Source organism: Macaca mulatta, chromosome 9 (assembly GCF_049350105.2).
Source record: "Macaca mulatta isolate MMU2019108-1 chromosome 9, T2T-MMU8v2.0, whole genome shotgun sequence".
Classification (NCBI taxonomy): Eukaryota; Metazoa; Chordata; class Mammalia; order Primates; family Cercopithecidae; genus Macaca; species Macaca mulatta.
Genome location: NC_133414.1, coordinates 51,002,033 through 51,029,865, shown reverse-complemented (window position 1 = coordinate 51,029,865; position 27,833 = coordinate 51,002,033). Strand labels below are relative to the sequence as shown.

Here is a 27,833-nt window from a genome sequence, read left to right as displayed (position 1 = left end):
AGGCTGAGGCAGGAGAATGGCGGGAACCCGGGAGGCGGAGCTTGCAGTGAGCCGAGATCGCGCCACTGCACTCCAGCCTGGGCAACAGCGTGAGACTCCGTCTCAAAAAAAAAAAAAAAAAAAAAAAAAAAGAAAATAGTCGATAACAAAAGTATGATTTGAGTTTTGGATTCTCTATGTGAAATTTGAACTTTAGGGATGCTCATCTCACAACTTAAAAGCACATTTGAAAACCAAATATATAGTTCATGCATGTCAAATTATAAATGTACCCTTAATATTAAAATGATATTTAAAGCTTCAGTTGTGCGTGTTTGCTTTTCTCTTTGAACTATGTTAAAGAGTTAATATTTGAAAAATTTGTTTACAAAGAAAACGGAACATTATTTCTGTTTTTTGTTTGTTTTCTGTCTTATGGCTCCGTGATTTTCATATTCTATTATATGACTGTACCACAATTAATTAAACGGTTTTATGCTGATAAAATACATAAAAATAAAAACAAATTCAGATTTTGATAAGCCTTTTAAGTTGGCTTTATATTTTATTTTTAATATATTAAAAATTAAAAGTATAGTATTTAAGATATAAGCATGCATAATCATATATATTCCGATGGCAATTAGAACTATGAGTTAAAAATTATTAGAGCTATGGTGTTACAACACAGTTTGTCTCTGAAACATTCCAGTATACACTTCTAAATAAACGCAAATGATCATGGTCAACAGCAAAAGTATGATTTGACCTCTTGGATTCCCTGGAGGAAACTTGAACTCCAGGGATATTCTGATCAGAATTTAAGACCAGTTTTAAAAATCAGACTTTTAGTTCATGAATGTCAAATAATCAGTTGACCCGTAATGATGAAATCATCCTTAAAGTTTTTGTTAGGCATGTTTGCTTTTTTCTTCAACCTGTCTTAAATAGTTCAAATTTGAAAATTTTGTTTATAAAGAAAACTGGATATATATGTGTGTGTGTGTGTGTATTCTGTCTCATGACTCTCAGTACTCCTTGGATCTTGTGTAGATCGTGATTTAATTCTATTAAATGTGGAAACAGTAGTTTACTAATGTGTAGACATTGATTTAATTCTTTTTTAGGGAAAAATTAGGTTACTTAAAGCAATTATTTTTATATAGATTTCTAATATTCTCTAAGGCATCACAAGTTGATTCTGAAGATATTGAATTAAGGAAAGACTGTCTCAAAATAACTAAAGGAGTTTTAAAATTTAATGTATATGCAATAAAAGCTTTTTAAGCTTATTTATTTATTACACATACACAAAATATACTGTCATACATGTTGAAACTTAAAATTGTTAGACATAAAGTTTGTTAACATAAAAAAATTTATATTTCTCAAGAGTCTTATTTATTGATAATTTCATTTGAATAACAGATTGCTGAGTCAATCAAACTAAGTAATGCTAAAAAATAGAAAAAAAGATAACATATAATTAAAGTTATCTCATTAAATTTCAAGCATAGGACATACTGTGTTTCTGGGAAGAAGAACACATTAGTGCCTTTTTGAAGAAATAATTTATACAAGTTAGCCAAATTTCTATTTTTTTCTATTCTAATGAATACAATATTTTAGTTTGCAATTCTGTTAGGTTGACCATAAAAGTTGTGGGAATAATCTGAAAAAAGTATGTACATGTTGAATAAGAAACACCACAGATTCATGAAAAAAATAGATTTGTATACTCTTTTAAAATATATCATAGTAAATATTCTCATTAATGTATCTGTGATTAATATTTGATAGATAATATGTTGACATTAAAATCAGGAAAAGAAACATATGCAGAATCACGTTGGAGTTCTAAGGTATTGTGTAATTTTGTTTTTATTATTATTTAAATATAAATATTGAGTGATGTTGAAACTTGAAAGTAGAGACTTTGACTTTATTGTTTTACCTCTGCATATTGCCCTTCAGTAATTTCTGATATTTTTCAGAAAATACTGAGCAGTTATTATTTGCTAAGTAGATTACTGCTTCATAGTGCAATTTCACGTATTTTCAGGATTAAGTTTAAGAAGGTAGTGTAGTATAGTGTGAAAATACATCTTAGAATTCTAGGAATTTATTTGGGTTCTGAATCTACAGTTGTCTAAAAACTGAAGAATTTCAGTTCAGGGGTCCACCTGTGAGCAAATTTATGATTCTCTGGTATATCTGGATTCAGAGGAAAAAGGTAAAATAGTTTTGTGTATCTTGGAACTTGAAAGGATAATGCCTGGTGCTTGAAAGTATTGCTATATTTGGATTGCACAGTGCAGATCTTAAGGAATATTTTGGGCAAAGGAAAAGCAAGAAAAATAGGAAACCTGAGAAACTACAGTAAAAACAATTTGGTTGAGTAGTGTTTTAAAGAGTGAACATTATTTTCACAAATAGAACTATTTGAGTTATTTTGTGGCAGCCATGCTTTCAACCACATAAATATCTGTATTCTGAGATCACAGCTGTGCAAAGAGCTGGAAAGGGCCCCACTAGTTGTTAGAAGTAGCTGCTTTATAGCAGTAACAATCATGAGTAGAAGTCAAAAAACCAGTCAGTATTCTGGTTCTGTTACTTACTAGTTATGTAACCTTGGAGAAAATTATTTAATGTATTCAAATGTCAGTGGCCTTGTTCATTGAATTAGTGCTAATATCTACCTCTTCGATATGTTTAATTGAGCAATGTTGTAATAAAAGTGAAAATATTTTGCAAACTGAAAAATGTGTATACAAATGTAAGATAATGATGACAGTGGTATTCAGTGGCTTAATAAATATCAAGGGTACTTTTTCTAAACATGAAGGCAGTATTGTCAGAAAAATAATGGGGGAATACAACAGACATGTGGATTTCTAGTTTAGTGTATGGGTATGTTAAGTATCAGCAGGCTACTAATACTATTTTCTAAACTTGCGAAGAATTTAGCAAATTAGACCTCTCTGATGAGATTTTAAATGCTTTGACTACTAATAATGTGCTTCCTAAATAGCATAAGTGTGCTAAGCAGTGAGACCTGAATACACAGGATGAGGACTTATGTCAAAGTGGTAGGAATAGAAAAGCAAGTTAACAACACTTATAAGTAAATATAAGTGATCTCTATATAAAGACAGATAGTGTTAGGTTAGATAAAATTGAAGAAGTTTACACTTAGAATGGGAATGGGAGTGGCAGTCAAATTCTGTAGTCAGAGATTTCTTTGAGACTGTCAGTCAAGCTCCCATAACAAGCATGAGAGGTAGGATGACATGTATATACCCAAAGGATTATAAATCATGCTGCTATAAAGACACATGAACACGTATGTTTATTGCGGCACTATTCACAATAGCAAAGACTTGGAATCAACCCAAATGTCCATCAGTGACAGACTGGATTAAGAAAATGTGGCACATATACACCATGGAATACTATGCAGCCATATAAAAGGATGAGTTCATGTCCTTTGTAGGGACATGGATGCAGCTGGAAACCATCGTTCTCAGCAAACAATTGCAAGAACAGAAAACCAAACACCTCATGTTCTCACTCATAGGTGGGAATTGAACAATCAGATTACTTGGACTCTGGAAGGGGAACATCACACACTGGGGCCTATTATGGGTAGGGGGTAGGGAATGGGGGGAGGGATGGCATTGGGAGTTGTACCTGATGTAAATGACGAGTTGATGGGTGCTGACGACTTGATGGGTACAGCACACCAACATGGCACAAGTATACATATGTAACAAACCTGCACATTGTGCACATGTACCCTAGAACTTAAAGTATAATAAAAAAAAAGAAAAAAAAAAAGGAGAAATCTCCAAAAAAACAAACAAACAAACAAACAAACAAAAAAAAGAATGTCTAGGTGAAAGACATTTGGAGCAGAAAAAAAGCAGATCACATTTCTTTACAATTTTTCTCTTAACATTCTGGAAAGACTAGGAAGCGGAAAGTGGGGTAAACATTATCATCATCATTTTCATTATTGTAAGGTGTAAAAAAGTTTGCAAATGTGTTCCTGGCACATAATAAATGCTTTATGAATAAATGTTCTTATGTTTTTATGAAGGACTTGCTATAGTTTTCTGAAATTATGTTTTAATTGAGATTGAGTTGCATATTTTATATGATATTGGTTTCTTTTCATTTAAACTTAATAGAATGTTTTTCTTCTTTTAAATTTATTCATGCATTTCTTCTGTTATCAAAAAATTTCTCAAAAATTTTTGATTATTTCAAATTCTTGTCTACCTAAATAAAGAAGATTTTACAATATTCTATCTCATACTCTGAAGGTTTTCTTTCCTTAAAGTGTCTTATTTTAACCCTAAAAATTTATAATTATGAATATTTTAAATGTTTAATGTTGTCAATGTTATATAGCAAGAAGCAGGTGATTGTCTTTTGTTTTAAATGACCTCTCTTTTTTCTTGAGGACTACAAAGTAGAGTTAGATATTTTGAATGTAATTTCTTGTTGAAATATGCACACGAGTAAATACTTTTTCTGTGGATATGTTTTTATTTTTGGGTTTTCATGCTTAGTAACTGTTTCAATAGCTAAATGAAAATGAAAATAAGCTTGATTTGGAGAGCATATGTGAAGTCCTTTATATAAATGTTTTGGTTTTCAATAGGTTTCTATTCTTAAACCAAATTGCCTTTAAAGTAGGAAACTGAGTATGTTTTGAAATATGTTAGGAAATCTTGATGTCACTCATTATTGTTATTATTATTATTTTAAAATTGCAATTCATTATTGATAGAACTTCAAACAGAGTGTTTCGGAAAGTGCTGCACAGAATTACACGTGTTTACCTGAGGCTACATATCAAGAAGAAGTCAAGAATATAAATGGAAAACTAAAGGGTAAGAATCACTTTTTATTTAGAAGTCATTTGACAGTATGTTTATCTAAAAATTTGAGGACTGTTATACTGTAATAGCCTCAGAACATTACGCACTAAATGCGTAGTATAAAAAAAGCGAATTAAAATGGTAATAAGTTACATATCTTGTCAGGTGTCAGCAACAGAGTATATAGTGAGTGCCGAAAAAGGAACTGAATTATTACTTTACATTCCAGATATTCTAAAACCTGAGATATCTCAGGAAATAAGAGGAAAGATGTAAAAGAGGGAATAAAGAATGAGGAAGACAGAAAGTACAGGGAGGAAATGAGGGAAAAAGAAGCAGGTGTATACAATGGAGGTTCATAAGATAAAATAACTCTTTAGATAGAGGAAGAGTATGGTTAGAAAGGTGGGAAGAATATATAGTAAGCTTTCAGTACAAAAACTAGTAAAAGAATTACAGCAAAAATGTTCCACCCAAGCTAAAAACCATGGCACAAGAAGTACATGATACATGCACAAGCTTCAGTAGCTGATTCGATCAAGTGGAAGAAAGGGTATCCGTGATTGAAGATCAAATGAATGAAATGAAGTGAGAAGAGAAGTTTAAAGAAAAAAGAGTAAAAAGAAACAAACAAAGCCTCAAGAAATATGGGACTATGTGAAAAGACCAAATCAACGTTTGATTGGCGTACCTGAAATTGACAGGGAGAATGGAACCAAGTTGGAAAACACTCTGCAGGATATTATCGAGGAGAACTTCCCCAACCTAGAAAGACAGGCCAACATTCAAATTGAGGAAATACAGAGAACACCACAAAGATACTCCTCGAGAAGAGCAACCCCAAGACACATAATTGTCAGATCCACCAAGATTGCAAAGAAGGAAAAAATGTTAAAGGTAGCTAGAGAGAAAGGTCGGGTTACCCACAAAGGGAAGCCCATTAGACTAACAGCAGAGCTCTCAGAAGAAACTCTACAAGCCAGAAGAGAGTGGGGGCCAATATTCAACATTCTTAAAGAAAAGAATTTTCAACCCGAAATTTCATATCCAGCTAAACTAAGCTTCATAAGTGAAGGAGAAATAAAATCCTTTACAAACAAACAAATGCTGAGAGGTTTTGTCACCACCAGTCCTGCCTTACAAGAGCTCCTGAAGGACACACTAAACATGGAAATGAAAAACAGCTACCAGCCACTGCAAAAACATGCCAAATTACAAAGACCCTCGATGCTAGGAAGAAACTGCATCAACTAACAAGCAAAATAACCAGCTAACATCATAATGACAGGATCAAATTCACACATAACAATATTAACCTTAAATGCTCCAATTAAAAGACACAGACTGGCAAATTGATAAAGAGTCAAGACCCATCAGTGTGATGTATTCAGGAGACACATCTCATGTGCAGAGATACGCATAGGCTCAAAATAAAGGGATGCAGAAAGATCTACCAAGCAAATGGAAAACAAAAAGAAAGCAGGGATTGCAATCCTAGTCTCTGACACAACAGACTTTAAACCAACGAAGATCAAAAGAGACAAAGAAGGCCATTACATAATGGTAAAGGGATCAATTCAACAAGAAGACCTAACTATCCTAAATATATATGCACCCAATACAGGAGCACCCAGATTCATAAGGCAAGTCAATAGAGACCTACAAAGAGACTTAGACTCCCACAAAATAATGATGGGAGACTTTAACACCCCGGTGTCAATATTAGACAGATCAACGAGACAGAAGGTTAAAAAGGATATCCAGGACTTGAACTCGGCTCTGCACCAAGCAGACCCAATAGACATCTACAGAACTCTCCACCCCAAATCAGCAGAATATACATTCTTCTCAGTACCACATCACACTTATTCCAAAATTGACCATATAGTTGGAAGTAAAGCACTCCTCAGCAAATATAAAAGAACAGAAATCACAACAAACTGTCTCTCAGATCACAGTGCAATCAAAGTAGAACTCAGGATTAAGAAACTCACTCAAAATCACACAACTACGTGGAAACTGAACAACCTGCCCCTGAGTGACTACTGGGTACATAACAAAATGTAGGCAGAAATAAAGATGTTGTTTGAAACCAATGAGAACAAAGACACAACATATCAGAATCTCTGGGCCACATTTAAGCAATGTGTAGAGGGAAATTTATAGCACTAAATGCCCATAAGAGAAAGCAGGAAAGACCTAAAATTGACACCCTAACATCACAATTTAATGAACTAGAGAAGCAAGAGCAAACAAATTCAAAAGGTAGCAGAAGGTAAGAAATAACTAAGAACAGAGTAGAACTGAAGGAGATAGAGATACAAAAAACCCTTCAAAAATCAATGAATCCAGGAGCTAGTTTTTTGAAAAGATCAACAAAATAGATGGCTAGCAAGACTAATAAAGAAGAAAAGAGAGAAGAATCAAATAGACACAATAAAAAATGATAAAGGGGATATCACCACCAATCCCACAGAAATACAAACTACTATCACACAACACTATAAACACCTCTACACAAATAAACTAGAAAATCTAGAAGAAATGGATAAATTCCTGGACACACACACCCTCCCTAGACTAAACCAGGAAGAAGTTAAATCCCTGAATAGACCAATAACAGGCTCTGAAATTGAGGCAATAATTAATAGCCTACCAACCAAAAAAAAGTCCAGGACCAGATGGATTCACAGCCGAATTCTACCAGAGGTACAAAGAAGAGCTGGAACCATTCCTTCTGAAACTCTTCCAATCATAGAAAAAGAGAGAATCCTCCCTTACTCATTTTATGAAGCCAGTATCATCCTGATACCAAAGTCTGGCAGAGAGACAACAAAAAAGAGAATTTTAGACCAATATCCCTGATGAACATCAATGCAAAAATCCTCAATAAAATACTGGCAAACTGAATCCAGCAGCATATCAAAAAGCTTATCCACCATGATCAAGTTGGCTTCATCCCTGAGATGCAAGGCTGTTTCAATAAACATAATGCATAAACATAATGCATCACATAAACAGAACCAAAGACAAAAACCACATGATTATATCAATAGATGCAGAAAAGGCCTTTGACAAAATTCAACAGCACTTCATGCTAAAATCTCTCAATAAATAAACTAAGTACTGATGGGACGTATCTCAAAATAGTAAGAGCTATTTATGACAAACTCATAGCCAATATCATATTGAATGGGCAAAAACTTGAAGCTTTCCCTTTGAAAACTGGCACAAGACAGGGATGCCCTCTCTCACCACTCCTATTCAACATAGTGTTAGAACTTCTGGCCAGGGCAATCAGACGGGAGAAAGAAACTAAGGGTATTCAATTAGAAAAAGAGGAAGTCAGATTGTCCCTGTTTGCAGATGACATGATTGTGTATTTAGAAAACTCTATCATCTCAGCCCCAAATCTCCTTAAGCTGATATAAGCAACTTCAGCAAAGTCTCAGGACATACAATTAATGTGCAAAAATCACAAGAATTCCTATACACCGATAACAGACAAACAGAGAGCCAAATCATGAGTGAACTCCCATTCACAATTGCTTCAAAGAGAATAAAATGCCTAGGAATCCAACTTACAAGGGATGTGAAGGACCTCTTCAAGGAGAACTACAAACCACTGCTCAACAGAAAAAAGGGGACACAAACAAATGGAACAACATTCCATGCTCATGGATAGGAAGAATCAATATCATGAAAATGACCATACTGCCCAAGGAAAATTTTAGATTCTATGCCATCCCCATCAAGCTACCAATGACTTTCTTCACAGAATTGGAAAAAAGTACTTTAAAGTTCATATGGAACCAAAAAAGAGCCCTCATTGCCAAGACAATCCTAAGCCAAAAGAACAAAGCTGGAGGCATCACGCTACCTGACTTCAAACTATACTACAAGGCTATAGTAACCAAAACAGCATGGTCTTGGTACCAAAACAGAGATATAGACCAAGGGAAAGGAACAGAGCTCTCAGAAATAACACCACAAATCTACAACCATCTGATTTTTGATGAACCAGACAAAAACAAGAAATGGGGAAGGATTCCCTGTTTAATAAATTGTTCTGGGAAAACTGGCTAGCTATATGTAGAAAGCTGAAACTACATCCCTTCCTTACACCTTATACAAAAATTATTTTCAGATGGATTAAAGACTTAAATGTTAGACCTAAAACTATAAAAACCCCAGAAGAAAACCTAGGCAATACCATTCAGGACAGAGGCATGGGCAAAGACTTCATGACTAAAACACCAAAAGCAATGGCAACAAAAGCCAAAATGGACAAATGTGATCTAATTAAAGAGCTTCTGCACAGCAAAAGAAGCTTCCATCAGAGTGAACAGGAAACATACAGAATGGGAGAAAATTTTTGCAATCTACCTATCTGACAAAGTGCTACTATCTGGAATCTACAAATAACTTTAATAAGTTTACAAGAAAAAATCAAACAACCCCATCAAAAAGTGGACAAAAGATGTGAACAGACAGTTCTCAAAAGAAGACATTTATGCAGCCAACAGACACATGAAAAATGCTCATCATCACTGGCCATCAGAGAAATGCAAATCAAAATCACAGTGAGATACCTTCTCACACCAGTTAGAATGGTAATCATTAAAAAGTCAGGAAACAACAGGTGCTGGAGAGGATATGGAGAAACAGGAACACTTTTACACTGTTGGTGGGAGTGTCAATTAGTTCAACCATTGTGGAAAACAGTGTGGTGATTTCTCAAGGATCTAGGACTAGAAATACCATTTGACCCAGCAATCCCATTACTGGTTATATATCCAAAGGATTATAAATCTTACTACTATAAAGACACATGCACATGTATGTTTATTGGGGCACTATTCACAATAGCAAAGACTTGGAACCAACCCAAATGTCCATCAATGATAGACTGAATTAAGAAAATGTGGCACATATACATCATAGAATACTATGCAACCATATAAAAAGGATGAGTTCATGTCCTTTGTAGGGACATGGATGAAGCTGGAAACCATCATTATGAGCAAACTATCACAAGGACAGAAAACCAAACACTGCATATTCTCACCCATAAGTGGGAATTGAAATATGAGAACACTTGGATACAGGGTGGGGAACATCACACTACAGGGCCTGTCATGGGGTGGAGGGAGCGGAGAGGGATAGCATTAATAAAAATACATAATGTAAATGATGAGTTAATGGGTGCACCACACCAACATGGCACATGTATACATATGTAACACATCTGCATGTTGTGCACATGTACCCTAGAACTTAAAGTATAATAATAATAATAAAAAAAAATTTCCATCTTTACTTACTCGCTTGTGGAAGACATTAGGGATGGAATTACCTGACTGTGCGAAGCTATGTTTCATCTATTATTGGTGAATATAAGCATATATGGGCAGCCACACATGTATATATTTTTTCAGTATGGTCCAGAAGTTTTCATACTTTAATAAATGAGCTACAGATCTTGTTAACAATGCACATTCTGATTCAATAGACTTGAGGTTGTGCAATTTTAATAAATTCTCAGGTGATGCTGATGCTGGTGGTTCTTGGACCATGCACTGAGTAGCAAAGGTATAGAGTTTTCATTGAAGTAATTTGGAAGAAGAGCAATTGGATAGAATGTCAAGACATAACAGAGTCAAGGGCAAGCATTATTTTGATTTTGTTTCTCAGTATGTTTTTAATCAGAAGCGAAGAAAGAGGTTAAAAAACAACAACAGAATTTATAGATGCCCAATATTACTTCCGAACAAGAGAAAGAAAGTGGTAGGAAAATTTATTTTTAAAAGTGTTGAAGGGAAAGAATCAAAACTACAGATCTGGAGATTATTTTTGCTAAAGAATAGCAATTGTGAGGCATGAAGGGGGAGGGGAGGAGAAGCTAAGTAGGTAATTTTGAAGTTTCTGAGAAGGAAACTTGAGTGAACTCATTTCAGATGCATTTGGAATGTCTGCACTCCAGAAGGTTAGATTATGTGTGCTCTGGACAGTATTGGAAGAAGCAGGGATTACTAGATTTGGCGTCTACCACAGTGACTCATTACTCTTTTCTATTACTTTCAGGATTCATAGAGACATGTTTTGTTGATATTATTTATTTAAGTGAGATAAATTTGAATATGAATCCATTGACTTTTTTAGTAAAATTGCTGCTCCATAATAATCTGTTAGATGACTGGGCCCGGTGGCTCATGCCTGTAATCCCAGCACTTTGGGAAGCTGAGGTGGGCCGATCACTTGGGGTCAGCAGTTCGAGACCAGCCTGGCCAACATGGTGAAACCCCGTCTCTACTAAAAATACAAAAAAAAAAAAAAAAAATTAGCTGGGTGTGGTAGCACACGCCTGTAATCCCAGCTACTCAAAAGGCTAAGGCAGGAGAATCGCTTGAACCCAGGGGGCGGAGGTTGCAGTGAACCGAGGTCACTCCACTGCATTCCACTCTGGGTGACAGAGTGAGACTCCATCTCAAAAAAAATAAAAATAAAAAAATAAAAATTTGTTAGAGACTAACATGGTAAATCAGTCTAATTTTAGAAACAAAAACTAAATTTATTACTTGAATACTAAAACTGATTTTTAAATAAATATTATTCTGATTTCAAAATAAAAATGGTTATAACTAATTAATATTTAGCAATCAAGTTTTTGAATAAATATTTCAATACTGAAAGTTTTTTATACATTATTTTCTTTATGAGTTTTATATGCCGTCTTATATGAAGGGATGAAAAAACATTCAGATGGATAAATGACAGGTTGCAAAAATGTAGGCATAAAATTACACCACATGTGTATGGAAAAAAATGAATATTTTTATTTACTATTATTCCCTAATATACATCCATGCTCATGAATTCATTACACTTTCGTTAATGAGACATCAGTTTTACATTCAGCTAAACTCTTATTGTAACTGTGTACCTTCTCAATTATAAGATAAATTAAAGAGTATGATGAATGTTTATAATTTAATGATATAAGTGATTCTGAAGTGTATCTTGTAGTTCAGAAGCTCTCATAATTTATAACTAGTATATGTTAGCCATGTGTGAGATTCATAGATGCCATGTGATAAACGAGCTCTAGATGATGAAATGGTTTGTAAAATTTTCCTTGTGTGTTTTTTGCTTTTTTTTCTTTTTCACATAAAAATTTAAAACTCAATGTTTTTGTTTATAAAGAAAATAGTTACAAATTTACTTTTTGTCACCTGGGACTGCACATTTTTGATATAGTTTGAACCTAGACTTTTTTTAAACTTGTGAAAAATTAGGTCACTTATGACTATTATTTTTATATAAATTTCTGATATATTTATCCAAAATTTCCCAAGTACTTTCTTAATACATTGGTGCATTAGAAAGAGACTATATCATTATAATTTTTTTAAAAAATATATTCAATAAAATGTTTTAAAGTCCATGTCTGTATCATTCATTGACACAATAGTTTCATTAATCTTTAAACTTTAAATGACTAGACATAAATTTCATTGATATAAAAGTATACATATCTTTGAAGAATCTTATTGATGAATAATTTATCCTGGAAAATGAACTAGTCATAAAGCTTGCTGAGTCAATCAAAGAAAGTAACAGTAAAATATTAATTCCTGAAAGAAAATGAGGGTTGATATTTAACTAAACTTACCTGGGTAAATGGCAACTATCAGACATAGTGTGTTTTTTTGCGGGGAGAGGAATACAGGAGACTGCTTTTTTGAAGAAAAAAAATCATACAAGCTTTTTATAACTCTTACGTCAGGGTTTTGATAAGGAAGCAGAGCCATTCATGACCACTCAGGACATAGAACTGATGCTGCGTTTTCTCTTTCCTCTGGGAGCCTCTTTGCAATTCACTAAGAGCTTTTCCTGAGACCCTTGTCTTGACTGGTGCTTGTCCTCCTCATTAGGGTATCCAAACTTCAGGCTAGTTTTGTCAGTCCAGTCCAGCTTGTCAGTGTACTTTTGTTCAGCTTCATCTTTCTTTCTGGAGCTGAGTACAGAATTCAGGGCACTGGGCATTACACAGACCTGTCGATAATCTGAGGGAACAAAGAGTTCTTACCAGTAAGACAATGACAAAGCATATTCTTACGCGCTTCTGCCACAGTATATTCTAACCTGCGGTCACCATTTGTTGGCTGGGAGGTTGCACTGCACACCCCGTTACAAAATTTGCTGACTCAAGTGCGGATAGGAAAATGATACAGGCTTCTTGAGACCTCCACTTTCTCATTTCTGCAGCAAATCAAGGGCTTTCTCACATGCCCAGTATGCTGCCATGAGAACTAGCATTTGGGAAAACCACCATACTAAGTTTACATATAACCAAAAGAATCATACAGAGGCTGACTCCCCTGGCAGCACTCAGAAACAAATTGCATTCCTCAGTATATGTTAAAGTCACACCCTCCAGGGTGACAACATGTCTCAAGCAAGTGAAAGTAAACTTAAATAGAAGAAGTGGCTCTGTTTTCAGATTAGAAAGATGAGCCAAAAGTTCGGAAAGCTGAAAAAACACAGGGTATCAACACACAACTTTGCTCCTCAACCCTTTGGCAACCACTAATCTTTTTACTCTATCCATAATTTTGGTTTCTGGATAATGTCATTTGTGGAAATATGCATTTAAGTCTTTTCATACTTGATAGTTCATCTCTTTTTAGTCCTTAGTAATATTCCATTGTATGACTAGAGCACAGTTTATACACTCATCTTTCTAAGGTTATCATTGTTACTTCACAAATTGGTTGAATTTTTGCATGCATGTTCATAAGGCAGTTCTCTTGTTTGTAACAATATCATCTGGTTTTGATTTAGAGTAATGCTAGCATTATACACTGAATTGAAATGTACTCTGTATTAAGCTATTTGTGCATTGCTATAGATAAATACAGGAGATTGGGTAATTTATGAGGAAATAGGTTTCATTGGCTCACAGTTCTACAGGTTGTACAGGAAGCATAACATGGGGCTCTGCTTCTGGGGAGGCCTGTGGAAGCTTACAATTATGGTGGAACCTGAAGAAGAACTTGCACATCATATGGCTGGAGCAGGAGCAAGAGAGAGAGGTGGGAGGTGCCATGCACATTTAAATGACCAATTTTCATGAGAATCACTATTATGAGTACAGCACCAAAGGCATGGTACTAAATTGTGAGAAATCTTTCCTCATGATGCATTCACCTCTCACGAAGCTTTACTTCCAACATTGGGGATTACATTTCAATGGGAGGTTTTGGTGGGGACACACATCCAAACTATATCATAATTTTTAATTTTAGGGGTAGAGTTTGTTTAAAATTATATCTCTTTTTTTTGTCTAAAATATTTGGTAGAACTCACCAGTGTAGGAATCTTGGCCTGGACTTTTCACTCTCGGAAGATTTTTAACTATAGCTTAATCTTTTATATATTTCGGGCAATGCAGGCTATCTATTTTTTCTTCAGATATTGTATTTTTTTTACTACTGCCTAGATTTTATTTTCCTGTTGTTGACATCATTTATATTTTGGCAAAAGAGAGTTTGATCTTTTCCATAAATATTTCCTCTGAACCTTTGCCAGAATCAATATCCTGTCATTCCTAGTTAAAAAGATTTTCTTATATTATACTTTAAGTTCTAGGTTACCTGTGCAGAATGTGCAGGTTTGTTACATATGTATACACATTCCATGGTAGTTTGCTGTACTCATCAAACCATTATCTACATTAGGTATTTCTCCTAATGCTACCCCTCCCCTAGCCCCTCACCCCCCAACAGGCCCTGGTGTGTGATGTTCCCCTCTCTGTGTCCATATGTTCTCATTGTTCAACTTCCACTTATGAGTGAGAATAAGTGGTGTTTGGTTTTCTGTTCTTGTGTTAGTTTGCTGAGAATGATGGTTTCTAGCTTCATACATGTCCCTGCAAAGGACATGAATTCATATTCTGTTTTATGGCTGCATAGTGTTTTGTGGTCTATATGTGCCATATTTTCTTTATCCAGTCTATCATTGATGGACATTTGGGTTGGTTCCAAGTCTTTGCTATTGTGAATAGTGCCCCAATAAACATACGTGTGCATTTGTCTTTATAGTAGAATGATTTATAATCCTTTGGATATATAACCAGTAATGGGATTGCTGGGTCAAATGGTATTTCTAGTCCTAGATCCTTGAGGAATCGCCACACTGTCTTCCACAATGGTTGAACTAATTTTCACTCCCACCAACAGTGTAAAAGTGTTCCTATTTCTCCATATCCTCTCCAGCATCTGTTGTTTCCTGACTTTTTAATGATCACCATTCAACTGGCGTGAGATGGCATCTCATTGTGGTTTTGATTTGCATTTTTATGATGACCAGTGATAATGAGCATTTTTTCATGTGTCTCTTGGCTGCACGAATGTCTTCTTTTGAGAAGTATCTGTTCATATCCTTTGCACACTTTTTGATGGGGTTGTTTCTTTTTTTCTCATAAATTTGTTCAAGTTCTTGTAGATTCTGGATATTAGCCCTGTGTCAGATGGATAGATTGCAAAAATTTTCTCCCATTCTGTAGGTTGCTTGTTCATTTTGATGCTAGTTTCTTTTGCTGTGCCGAAGCTCTTTAGGTTAATTTAGTCCCATTTGTCAATGTTGGCTTTTGTTGCCATTGCTTTTAGTGTTTTAGTCATGAAGTCTTTGCCCATGCCTATGTCCTGAATGGTATTGCCTAGGTTGTCTTCTAGGCTTTTTATGGTTTTAGATCTTATGTTTTAGTCTTTAATGTGTCTTGAGTTAATTTTTGTATAAGGTGTAAGGAAGGGGTCGAGTTTCAGTTTTCTGCATATGACCAACCAGCTTTCTCAACACCATTTATTAAATAGGGAATTCTTTCCCCATTGCTTTTTTTCAGTTTTGTCAAATATCAGATGGTAATTTTCACATTTCAATGAATTTGTCAATCTTTTCTAAGTTGTCATGTTTATTCACATAAATTTTATATTATTACCTTGTATTTTTAAGTATCTGTAGAATCTGAAATAATGTCACATTAACTCATTTTCAAAGTCGGTAATTTGTAGCTTTTTCTTTTCAAGAGCTAGTTTGGCTAGGTAGACTTTTGCTTTTATTGATCCTTTCAAAGTGTTTGGTATTGTTCAAGTTTTCTATCATTTTTGTGTTTTATTAGTTCCATCTCTGATGTTTTAGTTCTCTTTGCCTATTATTTTAAAAATCTATAGTTGGGAGCTTATCAGCAACATAAATTGAATTCTCACAATTTTGGAAGCTGCACACTTCAAGATCAAGGTCTCATCAGATTTGATGCCTGAAGAGGTACCACTTCATGATTCATCGATACATTCTTTTCCCCTGTGTCCTCACATGGCAGAAAGGCTAAAGAGGCTTGCTGGGGTTATTTCTATCAGAGCTTAAATCCTTTTATGAAGGGTTGGCCCTCATGACCTAATTACATCCAAAAACTCCTATCTCTATGATTTGATTTTAGCGTATGAAAATTGCAAGGAGTAAAACATTCAAACCAATACAGATATTTATCATTTCCTGTCCTCTGCTTCCACTGAGTTTACTTTCTTCTTCTTCTTCTTTTTTTAGTTTCTTAAGGTAAAAGTCAAAATTATTTATTTGAGAGTCTTCTAATATAGACATTCGTACCGAAAATTTTTATTTAAGTGCTGTTGTAGATGCATTTTGCAATATCTAATGTGTTGCGTTTTCATTTGAAGTTAGTTCAAAATACTTTCTAATTTTCCTTTTTATTATTTTTTGAACCGACCCAGGGTTATTTGGATGTATGTTACTTAATTTGCAATGGTTGAGTTGTTCCAGGTACATTTTTATTATTGATTTTTAATTTGATTGCTTTGGGGTCAGGTAACGTGTTTTGTATGACTTAAAACCTTCTTGATCCTTTTATTAAGATATGATCTAGAATATAGTCTTTGAGTACTTCAAAAGAATGGTGTTGTCTATCATATTCTTACTGATTTTCTGCCTCCTTATTCTACCACTTGAGTAAGGGGTTTAGAAATTTTAGACTATACTTGGGCATTTGTCCATTTCTTTTGCAGTTCTATTTTTGTATCATGTATTTTGAAGCATTTATGTTATTATGTACAGAAATATTTAGGACTGTTATGTTTTCTTGATTAAGTGAACTCTTTGTCACTATAAAATGAGTTTGTTTATTGCTGGTAATAGTTTTGCTATGAAATGTACTTTGGTATTAATACAACCACTCTTCCTCAACCTTCTTTTGTCAAGTGGTAGTGTGGTATATCTTGTTTCATCCTTAACCAATTTTTGTCTTTATATTTAAAGTTTATTTATTATAGGCATTATACAGATAGATCTTACTTTTCTATCCATTCTAACAATCTGCCTTTGAACAGTGGTTTTTAGACTAGTTTAATTTATTATGTAATTATTGATATGATAAAAGTTGTCTGTCATCATGCTGTTTGATTTCTATTAGTCCCAGATCTTCTTTGTTTTGCTTTTGTTCTTTATCTGCTTCCTTCAGACTAGTTTAGTAATTTTTATGATTTAGTTTTATATGTATATATATATATATAGAGGTATAACTTTTTTAGTTATTGGTCTAGTTTTATATTTCTTTATGATTTAGTCATATCTTTTTGTGGTATAAGTTTATTTCGTTATTAGGTATAACTTTGCTTTGCTGTCTTAGTGGTTTTTTAGGATTTGTAGTGTATGGATTTACCTCATCACAACCCACCTTCAAGTAATATTATATCATATCATAGATGGTATAAGAAATTACAATTGTATATTTTCATTTCTTCACTTCCAGCCAGATTCCAGGCTGGATCTGTGGGATTGTAGCTTTCATTAAGTTTAGAATATGTTTAACCAATTTTTCCTCAAATGTTTTATTCTGTTTCTCCTCCTATCTGTTTGGGGACTTATATATTACCTGCTGGGAGTTTGCTTGTAGTTCTCTAGTGTCTGAAATTTGTGAATCTTTTCTTTCGTGATGGCAAATCAATCTATGCTCATATCTACTCAGTGTAGCTTTCATCTCTGGCATTGTAACTTGTATCTATACAAGTGCAATTTAGTTTTTGAAAGTATCTTCTATTGCTCTACTTATCTTATTGATTTTTATTGTAAAATAGAGTTGAGTTACTTATAAACAACTTGATCCTTTTCATTTTTGCTTTTTATAGTATGAGCTAACTCCCCACACCTGAGGAAAGGCCTTTCTGACTATTCATTTTCCTGTGAAGTCTGAGTCTTCCAGATAAATCTATAAAAATAGATACTCTTCTTGCCACTATGTGAGCACCAGGTGTGATTTTCTCTAAATTTACAAGTCCCCCTCTCCGACCCAGCTTGGTCTTTTTTTTAATTTTATTTTTAAAATTTTTTTTTTATTATCATACTTTAAGTTTTAGGGTACATGTGCATAACGTGCAGGTTTGTTACATATGTGTACTTGTGCCATGTTGGCGTGCTACGCTCATCAACTCGTCAGCACCCATCAACTCATTGTTTACATCAGGTATAACTCCCAATGCAATCCCTCCCCCGTCCCCACTCCCCATGATAGGCCCCAGTGTATGATGTTCCCCTTCCTGAGTCCAAGTGATCTCATTGTTCAGTTCCCACCTATGAGTGAGAACATGTGGTGTTTGGTTTTCTGTTCTTGTGAGAGTTTGCTGAGAATGACAGCTTGGTCTTAGGTAGTTTTCTGGCTCACATGCAATCTTTATTATTTTGCTAAATACTGGGAGGGGGTTTCCAGGGGTTTCTTGCTGTTGCTTCTATATCTCTCTCCTCCTTAGTGCTTTGTTCTGTAATGTCTCTCTGCTTTGGTTTTACCAGACTCTAAGCTTCATCACTGTAACCAAGAGAGTCTGGTAGGTTCCACTTCAGTTTTTTTTTCCTGTGTTATGTCTTGGAATCTCTGTCAAGGCAGGAAGCTGAAACATTCATAAGGTTTGTTTCCCTTTTTTTTTTTTCTGTTTTTCAGGGATTTTCGTCTTCTTTGCCTAATGTTCAGTGTCTAAAAAAAATGTTTAATGCATTTCGTGTGTTTTATTTTTAGTTATTTCAGCTAAGAAGAAAAATCAATACCCGTTGTTCTCTCTTGGCTGGAGACAGACTACTCTAGAGCTTCAGCACATGCCATACACTGGATAAAATGCTTTTCTTCCCCCTTTGCTCAGCTGCTTCCTTTCCAATCTTCTTTCCACAGTGTAACCGTACATTCCTCAGGGGAATTTTCCACGGGCCTAGTATATATCTTATTCTTAGCAATCTGTTTTCTTAAAGTATCTATCTGAATTTATAATTGCCACTTTTCTGGGGCTTTGCTTTTCAGTATATTTTAAGCGAAACAAGAGGAGAGGTTTTTTTTTGTTTTGTTTTGTTTTTTTCTGTTTAATCTGCAGAGCTTAGTATAATGCCTTCCACATGGTAGCCAATCAATATATATTTGTTCGGTGTTGCAGGAAGTCAGGGACCCCAAACAGAGGGACCAGCTGAAGCCAAGGCAGAAGAACATAAATTGTGAAGATTTCATGGACATTTATTAGTTCCCCAAATTAATACTTTTATAATTTCTTATGCCTGTCTTTACTGCAGTCTCTGAACATAAATTGTGAAGATTTCATGGACACTTATCACTTCCTCAATCAATACCCTTGTGATTTCCTATGCCTGTCTTTACTTTGATCTCTTAATCCCATCATCTTCATAAGCTGAGGAGGATGTATGTCGCCTCAGGACCCTGTGATGATTGCATTAACTGCACAAATTGTTTGCAGAGCATGTGTGTTTGAACAATATGAAATCTGGGCACCTTGAAAAAAGAACAGGATAACAGCAATGTTCAGGGGACAAGGAAGATAACCTTAAACTGTGACTGCTGGAGAGCCGGGCAGAAGAGAGCCATATTTCTCTTCTTTCAAAAGCAAATAGGAGACCTATCACTGAATTCTTTTTCTCAGCAAGGAACAACCCTGAGAAAGAGAATGCGTCCCTGAGGGGAGGCCTCTAAAATGGCCACTTTGTGGGCGGCTGTCTTTTATGGTCATAGAGAAAGGGATGAAATAAGTCCTGGTCTCCCATAGCGCTCCCAGGCTTATTAGGACAAGGGAATTCCCACCTAATAAATTTTGGTCAGACCAATTGTCTCCTCTCAAATGCTGTCTCCTGATAAGATATTATCAATGACAATGTGTACCCGAAACTTCATTAGCAATTTTAATTTCAGCCTGTCCTGTGATCTCACTCTGCCTCCATTTGCTTTGTGATATTTTATTACCTTGTGAAGCATGTGATCTTTGTAACCCACACCCTATTTGTACACTCCCTTTTGAAAATCGCTAAGAAGAACTTGCTGGTTTTACGGCTCAGGGAGCATCACGGAACCTGCTGACATGTGATGCCTCCCCCAGACACCCAGCTTTAAAATTTCTCTCTTTGTACTCTTTCCCTTTATTTCTCAGACCAACTGACACTTAGGGAAATAGAAAAGAACCCATGTGAATTATCAGGGGTGAGTTTCCCTCAGTAGTTCAGTGTATAAGTGATTGTTAACATATGCAGCCCTTTATATCCCAAAAGTACTAATATATTTTATTTCTATCTCCTCCTTGAGACAGATTCAACTAGCCTATCAAAAAGCTTGGATGCAGTTCCTTCTTGTAAAAGAGCAAGGGAACTTAAAAAAGATCACTGTGAAAAACTTACAGCAAAAATTGAACGAATGAAAAATAAGTTTTGTGTACTAAAAAAGGAACTATCAGAAACAAAAGAAATAAACTCACAGTTAGAGAATCAAACAGTTAAATGGGAACAAGAGCTCTGCAGTGTGAGGTATGACATCCTAGTTTTAAATGAATATTTCAACTATTTATACTAAAATTATGTAGGATACTTTTTGTAATAGCTGACTTACCTTCTGAGGTTTAACTGGAGAAAAAAATCTCTGTCTTGTAGAGTGTCAAATTCTTTTAAATAATACAAGTTCTTAAATGTGAATATTTCTGCTGATAATTAAATGCATATTTATTTAAATCACAATTTTAATGGCTATATAGAAGGCCATTATTTGGAAATCCTTACTTAACTTACTTAACAAATTAATTTTTTTGATTTTTAAATTTCTGTATTATAAGTGATGCAAGGCATAACTGCATGCAAATATTTTTCTACCTTTCTAATTATTGACTTGGAATAAATTCTTCAATATAAAAATATTTGGCTAAATTATAAGAAGTTTTTAAGAAGTTATTTGTTCGTTGCTTCTAAATTATTCTCAAGAAAATTTATATTCATTTACAGCTCAACAAACAGAGTGTGAAATGGCCATTCTTTTCTCCCCCAAAATCAACTTCTTTTAATTATACACGTTTAATGTGCATGGAATGTAGAGAAAATACAGAATAATTTATTAGTTTATTCAACATCTCTTGCTCTCCTACATAAATAAAATTAATTCAGAGTTCTATGTTAAATGCATATTATTTTTATTCTTTAAGTATTATATTCTGTCTTGTGATAAAAGAGATTTAAAATTTGTTGATAAAATATATAATAATCAACAAGATACATTTAAAGCGTTACTCAAAAAAGAAGCAAAAGATATATGGGATAACAGATATTAGACTATTTAACCTAATCTGAGATTTTAATATTAAAATTATTTTTAGGGATACTTGCCATATTTTATAAGTATGAATATTTATGTCTAATAAATCAGTAAATTGTTCATAAAAACTAACCAGTTAACTTTAATCAGTCACTTTAATCAGTTAACTCTAAATGATCTGTCCTCATTGAGGAGTAATTTTGACTGTGTAAGATTTTTAAAAAGTAATTTTCAACTTATGAATTTGCTGGATAGCTTCCAGTATTCTTTTCCATAACAGTCATTGCTAGTTACAGAAACAGTCGTTAATAGTATGAGAAACTTTCTAACTAGAAGATGTTCTTTCCTCACTATTTTTCAAGTATGTATGTCATTCGGAAGAGGTTCGAGTAATAAATACCTGAGAACTAGAAAGAAAAAAAAAATTCAAGAATATAGGAATTTTATTGGAATAATAAACCAATGTAGTAATAAATGTATCTCACAGTGAATTCTATTTTCTAACAAAATGAATTTTAAGATAAGTATGTTTAATGGCAGATTGACTTCAAACCAAGAAGAAGAGAAGAGAAGAAACGCCAATATATTAAATGAAAAAATTAGGAAAGAATTAGGAAGAATTGAAGAGCAACATAGGAAAGAGTTAGAAGTGAAACAAGAACTTGAACAGGCTCTCAGAATACAAGATATGGAAGTGAAGAGTGTAAGAAGTAATTTGAGTCAGGTAAATCAATCTCTGATAAAAATTTTATATTTCTAACTTTATTTCCCTCTGATTTAGTATGAATTATTCAGGTCTAAATCAGACAAAAATGTTATCTTAAAATTATCACTTTTGTAGCTACGGTTATTTGTTATAAATTATGACATCCATGTAGTATCTTATTTCAGTACAAATAGCTTTTGAAAACAATGATTATCCCTACCATATACTTAGTGATAATTTATTAGTACGTAGTTTTTTCCTAGCAACATAGTTAACATTTAATACTGACTCAAACATTATGAAGAGGAAGCAAAAGTTATTGTCATAGTAAACAAGCGCATGGTTTTCTATGTAGGGCTCTCTAGATTTTATCATCTTTCTTTTGTTTTTGAAATTGAAGACTTCTTTTATATTTACATATTTACTCAGTAGAATTAACTGAGATTTGGTGGAGAGGTCCTGGATGTAGACTCATAAGACTGGGAGAAAATCCTACAACTTGTTTATATTTTTAATCTTTTCCTTTCAGAATTGTGATAACTAAAAGTGCTTGTTACAATGTCTCAATTTATCAAAAATTCATAAATATAATTCTTAAAATTAACTATATATTTTTAAAAAATAGAATATCTAGAGAATATTCTCAGGAAAAAGGACCTGAAAGAACTTTGGGAAATTTTATCTGTCTAAATATATGCAGCACTAAGGCTCTTAGTATGGGATCTTGTATAAGTTAGACATCAGAGTGTAAACCCAGTTTTTGTAGGCAGTCAAATTGATTAATCTTTAATTTTATGCTGTTGAGTTTGTTGTAATTCAGGGAACATTTTTTTTTTTTTTTCAATTCTGAGGCTCTTAAAAATTCTCTAGTCATTTATTTTGTACTTTCATGAATTCATTGTCTTCAAATAAATGTTTGAACTTTGGGGAATTTATGCTCTATAGCATTTGAAGTTTTGATTCAATGGTTCTTCAACTGATACCTACTTATAAAAACTCTTTCATTGTATAAATGTACAAGTTATTCTTTAGTTTCAGAGGAACTATGTTATGCCATTTTGACTGCTAGCTAAAAGTTTATTTTGTTTTATTTAGGTTTCTCACACTCATGAAAATGAAAATTATCTCCTACATGAAAATCGCATGTTGAAAAAGGAAATTGCCATGCTAAAACTGGAAATAGCCAAACTAAAACACCAACACCAGGAAAAGGAAAATAAATACTTTAAGGACATTAAGATTTTAAAAGAAAAGAATGCTGAACTTCAAATGACTCTAAAACTGAAAGAGGAATCATTAACAAAAATGGCATCTCAATATAGCAGGCAGCTTAAAGTTCTGATGGCTGAGAACACAATGCTCACTTCTAAATTGAAGGAAAAACAAGACAAAGAAATACGGGAGAGAGAAATTGAATCATACCATCCTAGACTGGCTTCTGCTGTACAAGACCGTGATCAAATTGTGACATCAAGAAAAAGCCAAGGACTTGCTTTCCACATTGCAGGAGATGCTTCTCTGCAAGGCAAAATTAATGTTGATGTGAATAATACAATATATAACAATAAGGTGCTCCATCAACCACTTGCTGAAGCTCAAAGGAAATCCAAAAGCCTAAAAATTAATCTCAATTATGCAGGAGATGCTCTGAGGGAAAATACATTGGTTTCAGAACATGCACAAAGAGAGCGAGATGAAACACAGTATCAAATGAAGAAAGCTGAACACATGTATCAAAATGAACAAGATAATGTGAACATACACAATGAACAGCAGGAGTCTCTGGAGCAGAAATTATTTCAACTACAAAGCAAAAATCTGTGGCTTCGACAGCAATTAATTCATGCACATAAGAAAGCTGATAACAAAAGCAAGATAACAATTAATATTCAGCTTCTTAAGAGGAAAATGCAACATCATCCCCTAAAAGAGAAAAATGAGGAGATATTTAATTACATTAACCATTTAAAAGACTGTATATATAAATATGAAAAAGAGAAAGAAGAAAGAGAAGTAAGTATCAAAAAATATAAATACTTGTCAACCTTCCTGAAAGAAAATTTAAAGCATATTTGGCGTTGGTTAAATGCTGAATCTAGTAGAATATAAACAGATGATAAATATACTTACTATGTCAGCTTAGAAACATACCTCATCTCCACCAAATGAAAGTTAAAGCTGAGAGAGACCTTACACTTTGAGTAAAGACACTGTGTCACTGATGAAATTTTAAGTTTAAGATTTTTAATAGATGAACATTAATGACATTGGGTTTTACTGTTGAAATAAAGGTTTTAATGTCTCTTTGTCGCCACATTTTATGACCACATTGAAGCAGATAAATGGGAATGCTCATATCAGCAATTAGTATTTTGAAATTAAGATTCAGTTCAGCAATCTACTTTGACAATTAATTATAAATTTTCCAGAGGAACTGAAGTGTATTTGAAGTATATTTTGAAGTGTACATTTCTGCATCTTGTAATAATACTTTTTTTCAGTAGCTTTTTGTATATTTTAGTTGATATAATTTTATTTTCATTTATGTCAATTTGACTTAAATCTGAACATATTTGAATCTCAAATTATGTATTGTTATAACCTCTCAATTTTTTAAAGACATCTGCATTTTATTAAATAATACCTTAGGACAAATGTAGTGAATTTTACAATATCAAATTTGATTTAATCACCCCACTGGTATTTATAACTTATTTTGAATATTGTTACAAATAATTTGCTCATAATTTATATTTCAAAGCTCAAAGACTATCATGTCCCAGAGAAAGGTCATTGTAGCTATCTGTGATTCATTAGCTTTGCATTGGATCCCCATTTTACAATTCATGTGGGGTGGCAAGGTTCATGTATAGTACAAAATAAGCGAGTAGAGAAGAGAAACATAGCAGCTGAGGTCAGGAGAGATGTGGAGAGCAGGTTACCTAGGGTCTCTAAAGGCTTTAAAATAAAAATAGTTTTATTCTGAGATAGAAATCTATTGGAAAAATTTCAACAGGTGATTGAATATGTGAGGAACTTTGATGTTGATTTGTGCTTCTAATACAGAAGAAAGAAAGCATTCCACTGTGTAGAATTTGCCACCACTAGTCCTGCCCCAACTTTTTTTTTTTTTTTTTTTTTTTTTTTGAGACTTCAGTAGGTTGTGAAGCATTATCGATTCATTAGGGGACAAATGACTAGTGGGATGAATCTGGTGTCTAGTAAGAGACTACCAGTTTGGCAGGAAGATAACACCTTCTTTTGTCCTTGAGTGGATTCAGTAATAAGCAGCAATGTGTACAAATGAAGAAAATAAGCTGAATCAATATATTTGGGGATTCTTTTTTAAAAGTAAATATTGTTAATTTGATAAGATAATTTACAAAATCAATAACAAATATGTCTTGTCAGGTCATTGTGAAACAACTTCAAAAACGATTGGCTGATCTCAATAAACAGTGTGTGTCAGACCTCACTAGAACTTACACCAATTATCACATTAATCTCAAAGATGAGATATAGGATTTAATGAAGAAATGATTTCAAGTCAAAAGTCAAGTATGTATTAAATGTAACATGCCAACAGTGAATCTATAGCTGGTTAAATAATATAAATTGTTTTATGATATTAATTTCCATGGGAAGACTTCTTTTATATGTTCATTATAATTAGTTTTATTACAATTCTATTTATAATATGCTTATTTTAAAAACTGTGGCTATCATTCTGCAATGTTTTTCTTATAATTACATATTTTTTCATAATATTTACCCTTAAGAAGATTAAGAATTATACATTGTTTATCCCACAAGTTGAGAGACTATTCTTCAGATAAACAGTATTTTTCAGTGATTTATGTTGCCATGGTGAGGCAAGCCATATTTAATCAGAGAAGAATGTGTAATGGAATATTCCAGAAAATTATCTTATTTCTTAGCTCCACTTTTGTGAATGGATGCCAAGGACATCATACTACTCTCCAAAATGCAAATGTTTAGGTTAATATACACAATATTTGAATAGCTAGGCAATTCTTTTATTTTTTCTTTTTAATTATATTGTATAAACATATACATATTTAGATCATGTGTAGTAGGCATATTCAAAATAGAAAATAAAGGAAATTATCTTGATACTGCCATTGGATGTTTAAAAAGGAAATTTATTGGGAAAAAAATTCACGTATCATACAGTTCACACATTTAAATTGTACAACTCAATGTCTCTTAATATATTCACAATGTTGTATACCCATCATCACAATCATTTTCAGAACATTTTCATCGCCCTAAAGAGAAACTTCGTATGTCTTAGTCATCACCACCACTCACTCCTGTGTTTCTCCACCTTCCCCAGTCCTAGGCAACCATCATCTAATTTTTGTCTTTATAGATTTTCCCGTTCTGAACATTTCATAGAAATGGAATCATACAATTTGTAGTGTTTAATGAGCAGCTTCTCTTACTTAGCGTAGTGTTTTTAAGGTTCATCTATTTTGTAGTACATATCAGTATTTCATTTTTATTTACTGTCCAATAATACTCTATTGCATGGCTACAGCAGCTATTCATTCATCAGTTGATAGATCTTTAGACTGCTTCTCCTTTTGGCTATTATGAATAATGCTGCTATAAGCATTCACTTACAAGTTATTGTGTGGACCTATGTTTTTATTTCTCTGCCACTGGATTTTATATTTACTTAATTGGGCCGGTTTCCTCATCTCTCTGCCTTCCTCATGCTTTTCCTCCATTTTCAGTTTTTGTTCATCTGTCCTCATTTATTCAGACTTGATGGACACATTTTCCATTTTCATGAAGCTTTCTCTGACTGTTCTGACTCTCATTGACCTTATGCTTCAGGATGTGTTTTCTAGTTGGTGCAGAACAATTTAACTTTCAGTTGTACATTACTTTATTTCTTCATGAGACATAATCATGTCTTATTATAAATTTACCTAAGCAGAGGATTATATCTGACATACATGCTACCTGTTATTGTATAAATTGAAAATATTCTATCTTACCAGTTGTTACAACACAATTAAATATATTATACTGATAATTTATTTTTTCAGACTTTGACATAATAAAGTTTTATTTGAAATATATTTCAATCAATAAATATAAAACAGAAATCACTCTAATAGAGGAGAATTGTTCTAGTCAATAATCAAATTTTTTCTGACTGTTGAGAAAAATTAAGTCTGCATTTTAAAAGTTTCAGATTTTGAAGCTTCAGATTTTAGAGTAGGGATTTTCAACACACAGTACAGGGTCTCCTCAGTTTGCAGTGGTGTTACATCTTGATAAATCCATTATAAGTTGACAATATTGAGAATGATAAACATAGAAAACACATAAACTTTATCTAGAGAAAAATGGTTAATAAAAAAAGAAAAATCAAAAAACCATAAAAGAATGCTTACAGAGAATGAACGTAGTTACCTTATCCTGAAGTTAGGTAAGAATCAGAAATGTTATGGGGACCAAATGAGAGCTTTCAAAAAATTATCTTTCTTAGATCTGAATGAGCAAACCTGGAGTATTGTGAACTGTTGATGACAATGCTCTGAGGGCATCTTTGGCACCAAAATATAAATATAACTACTTACTTTTTCACTTATTGTTA

General features: G+C 33.5%; 1 protein-coding gene across 1 annotated transcript in view; it reads left to right on the top strand.

Moving 5' to 3' along the window:
- The window catches only part of LOC144331425 (ankyrin repeat domain-containing protein 30B-like), a 132,621-nt gene extending 106,898 nt beyond the window's left edge, over window positions 1-25,723 (top strand). Inside the window, exons 41-44 of the mRNA XM_077947955.1 lie at window positions 20,507-20,720; window positions 22,036-22,219; window positions 23,297-24,214; window positions 25,613-25,723. Coding sequence (XP_077804081.1) covers window positions 20,507-20,720; window positions 22,036-22,219; window positions 23,297-24,214; window positions 25,613-25,723 — 1,427 coding nt within the window. The remainder of the gene's footprint in view (window positions 1-20,506; window positions 20,721-22,035; window positions 22,220-23,296; window positions 24,215-25,612) is intronic.
- The last annotated feature ends 2,110 nt before the right edge of the window (window positions 25,724-27,833 follow it).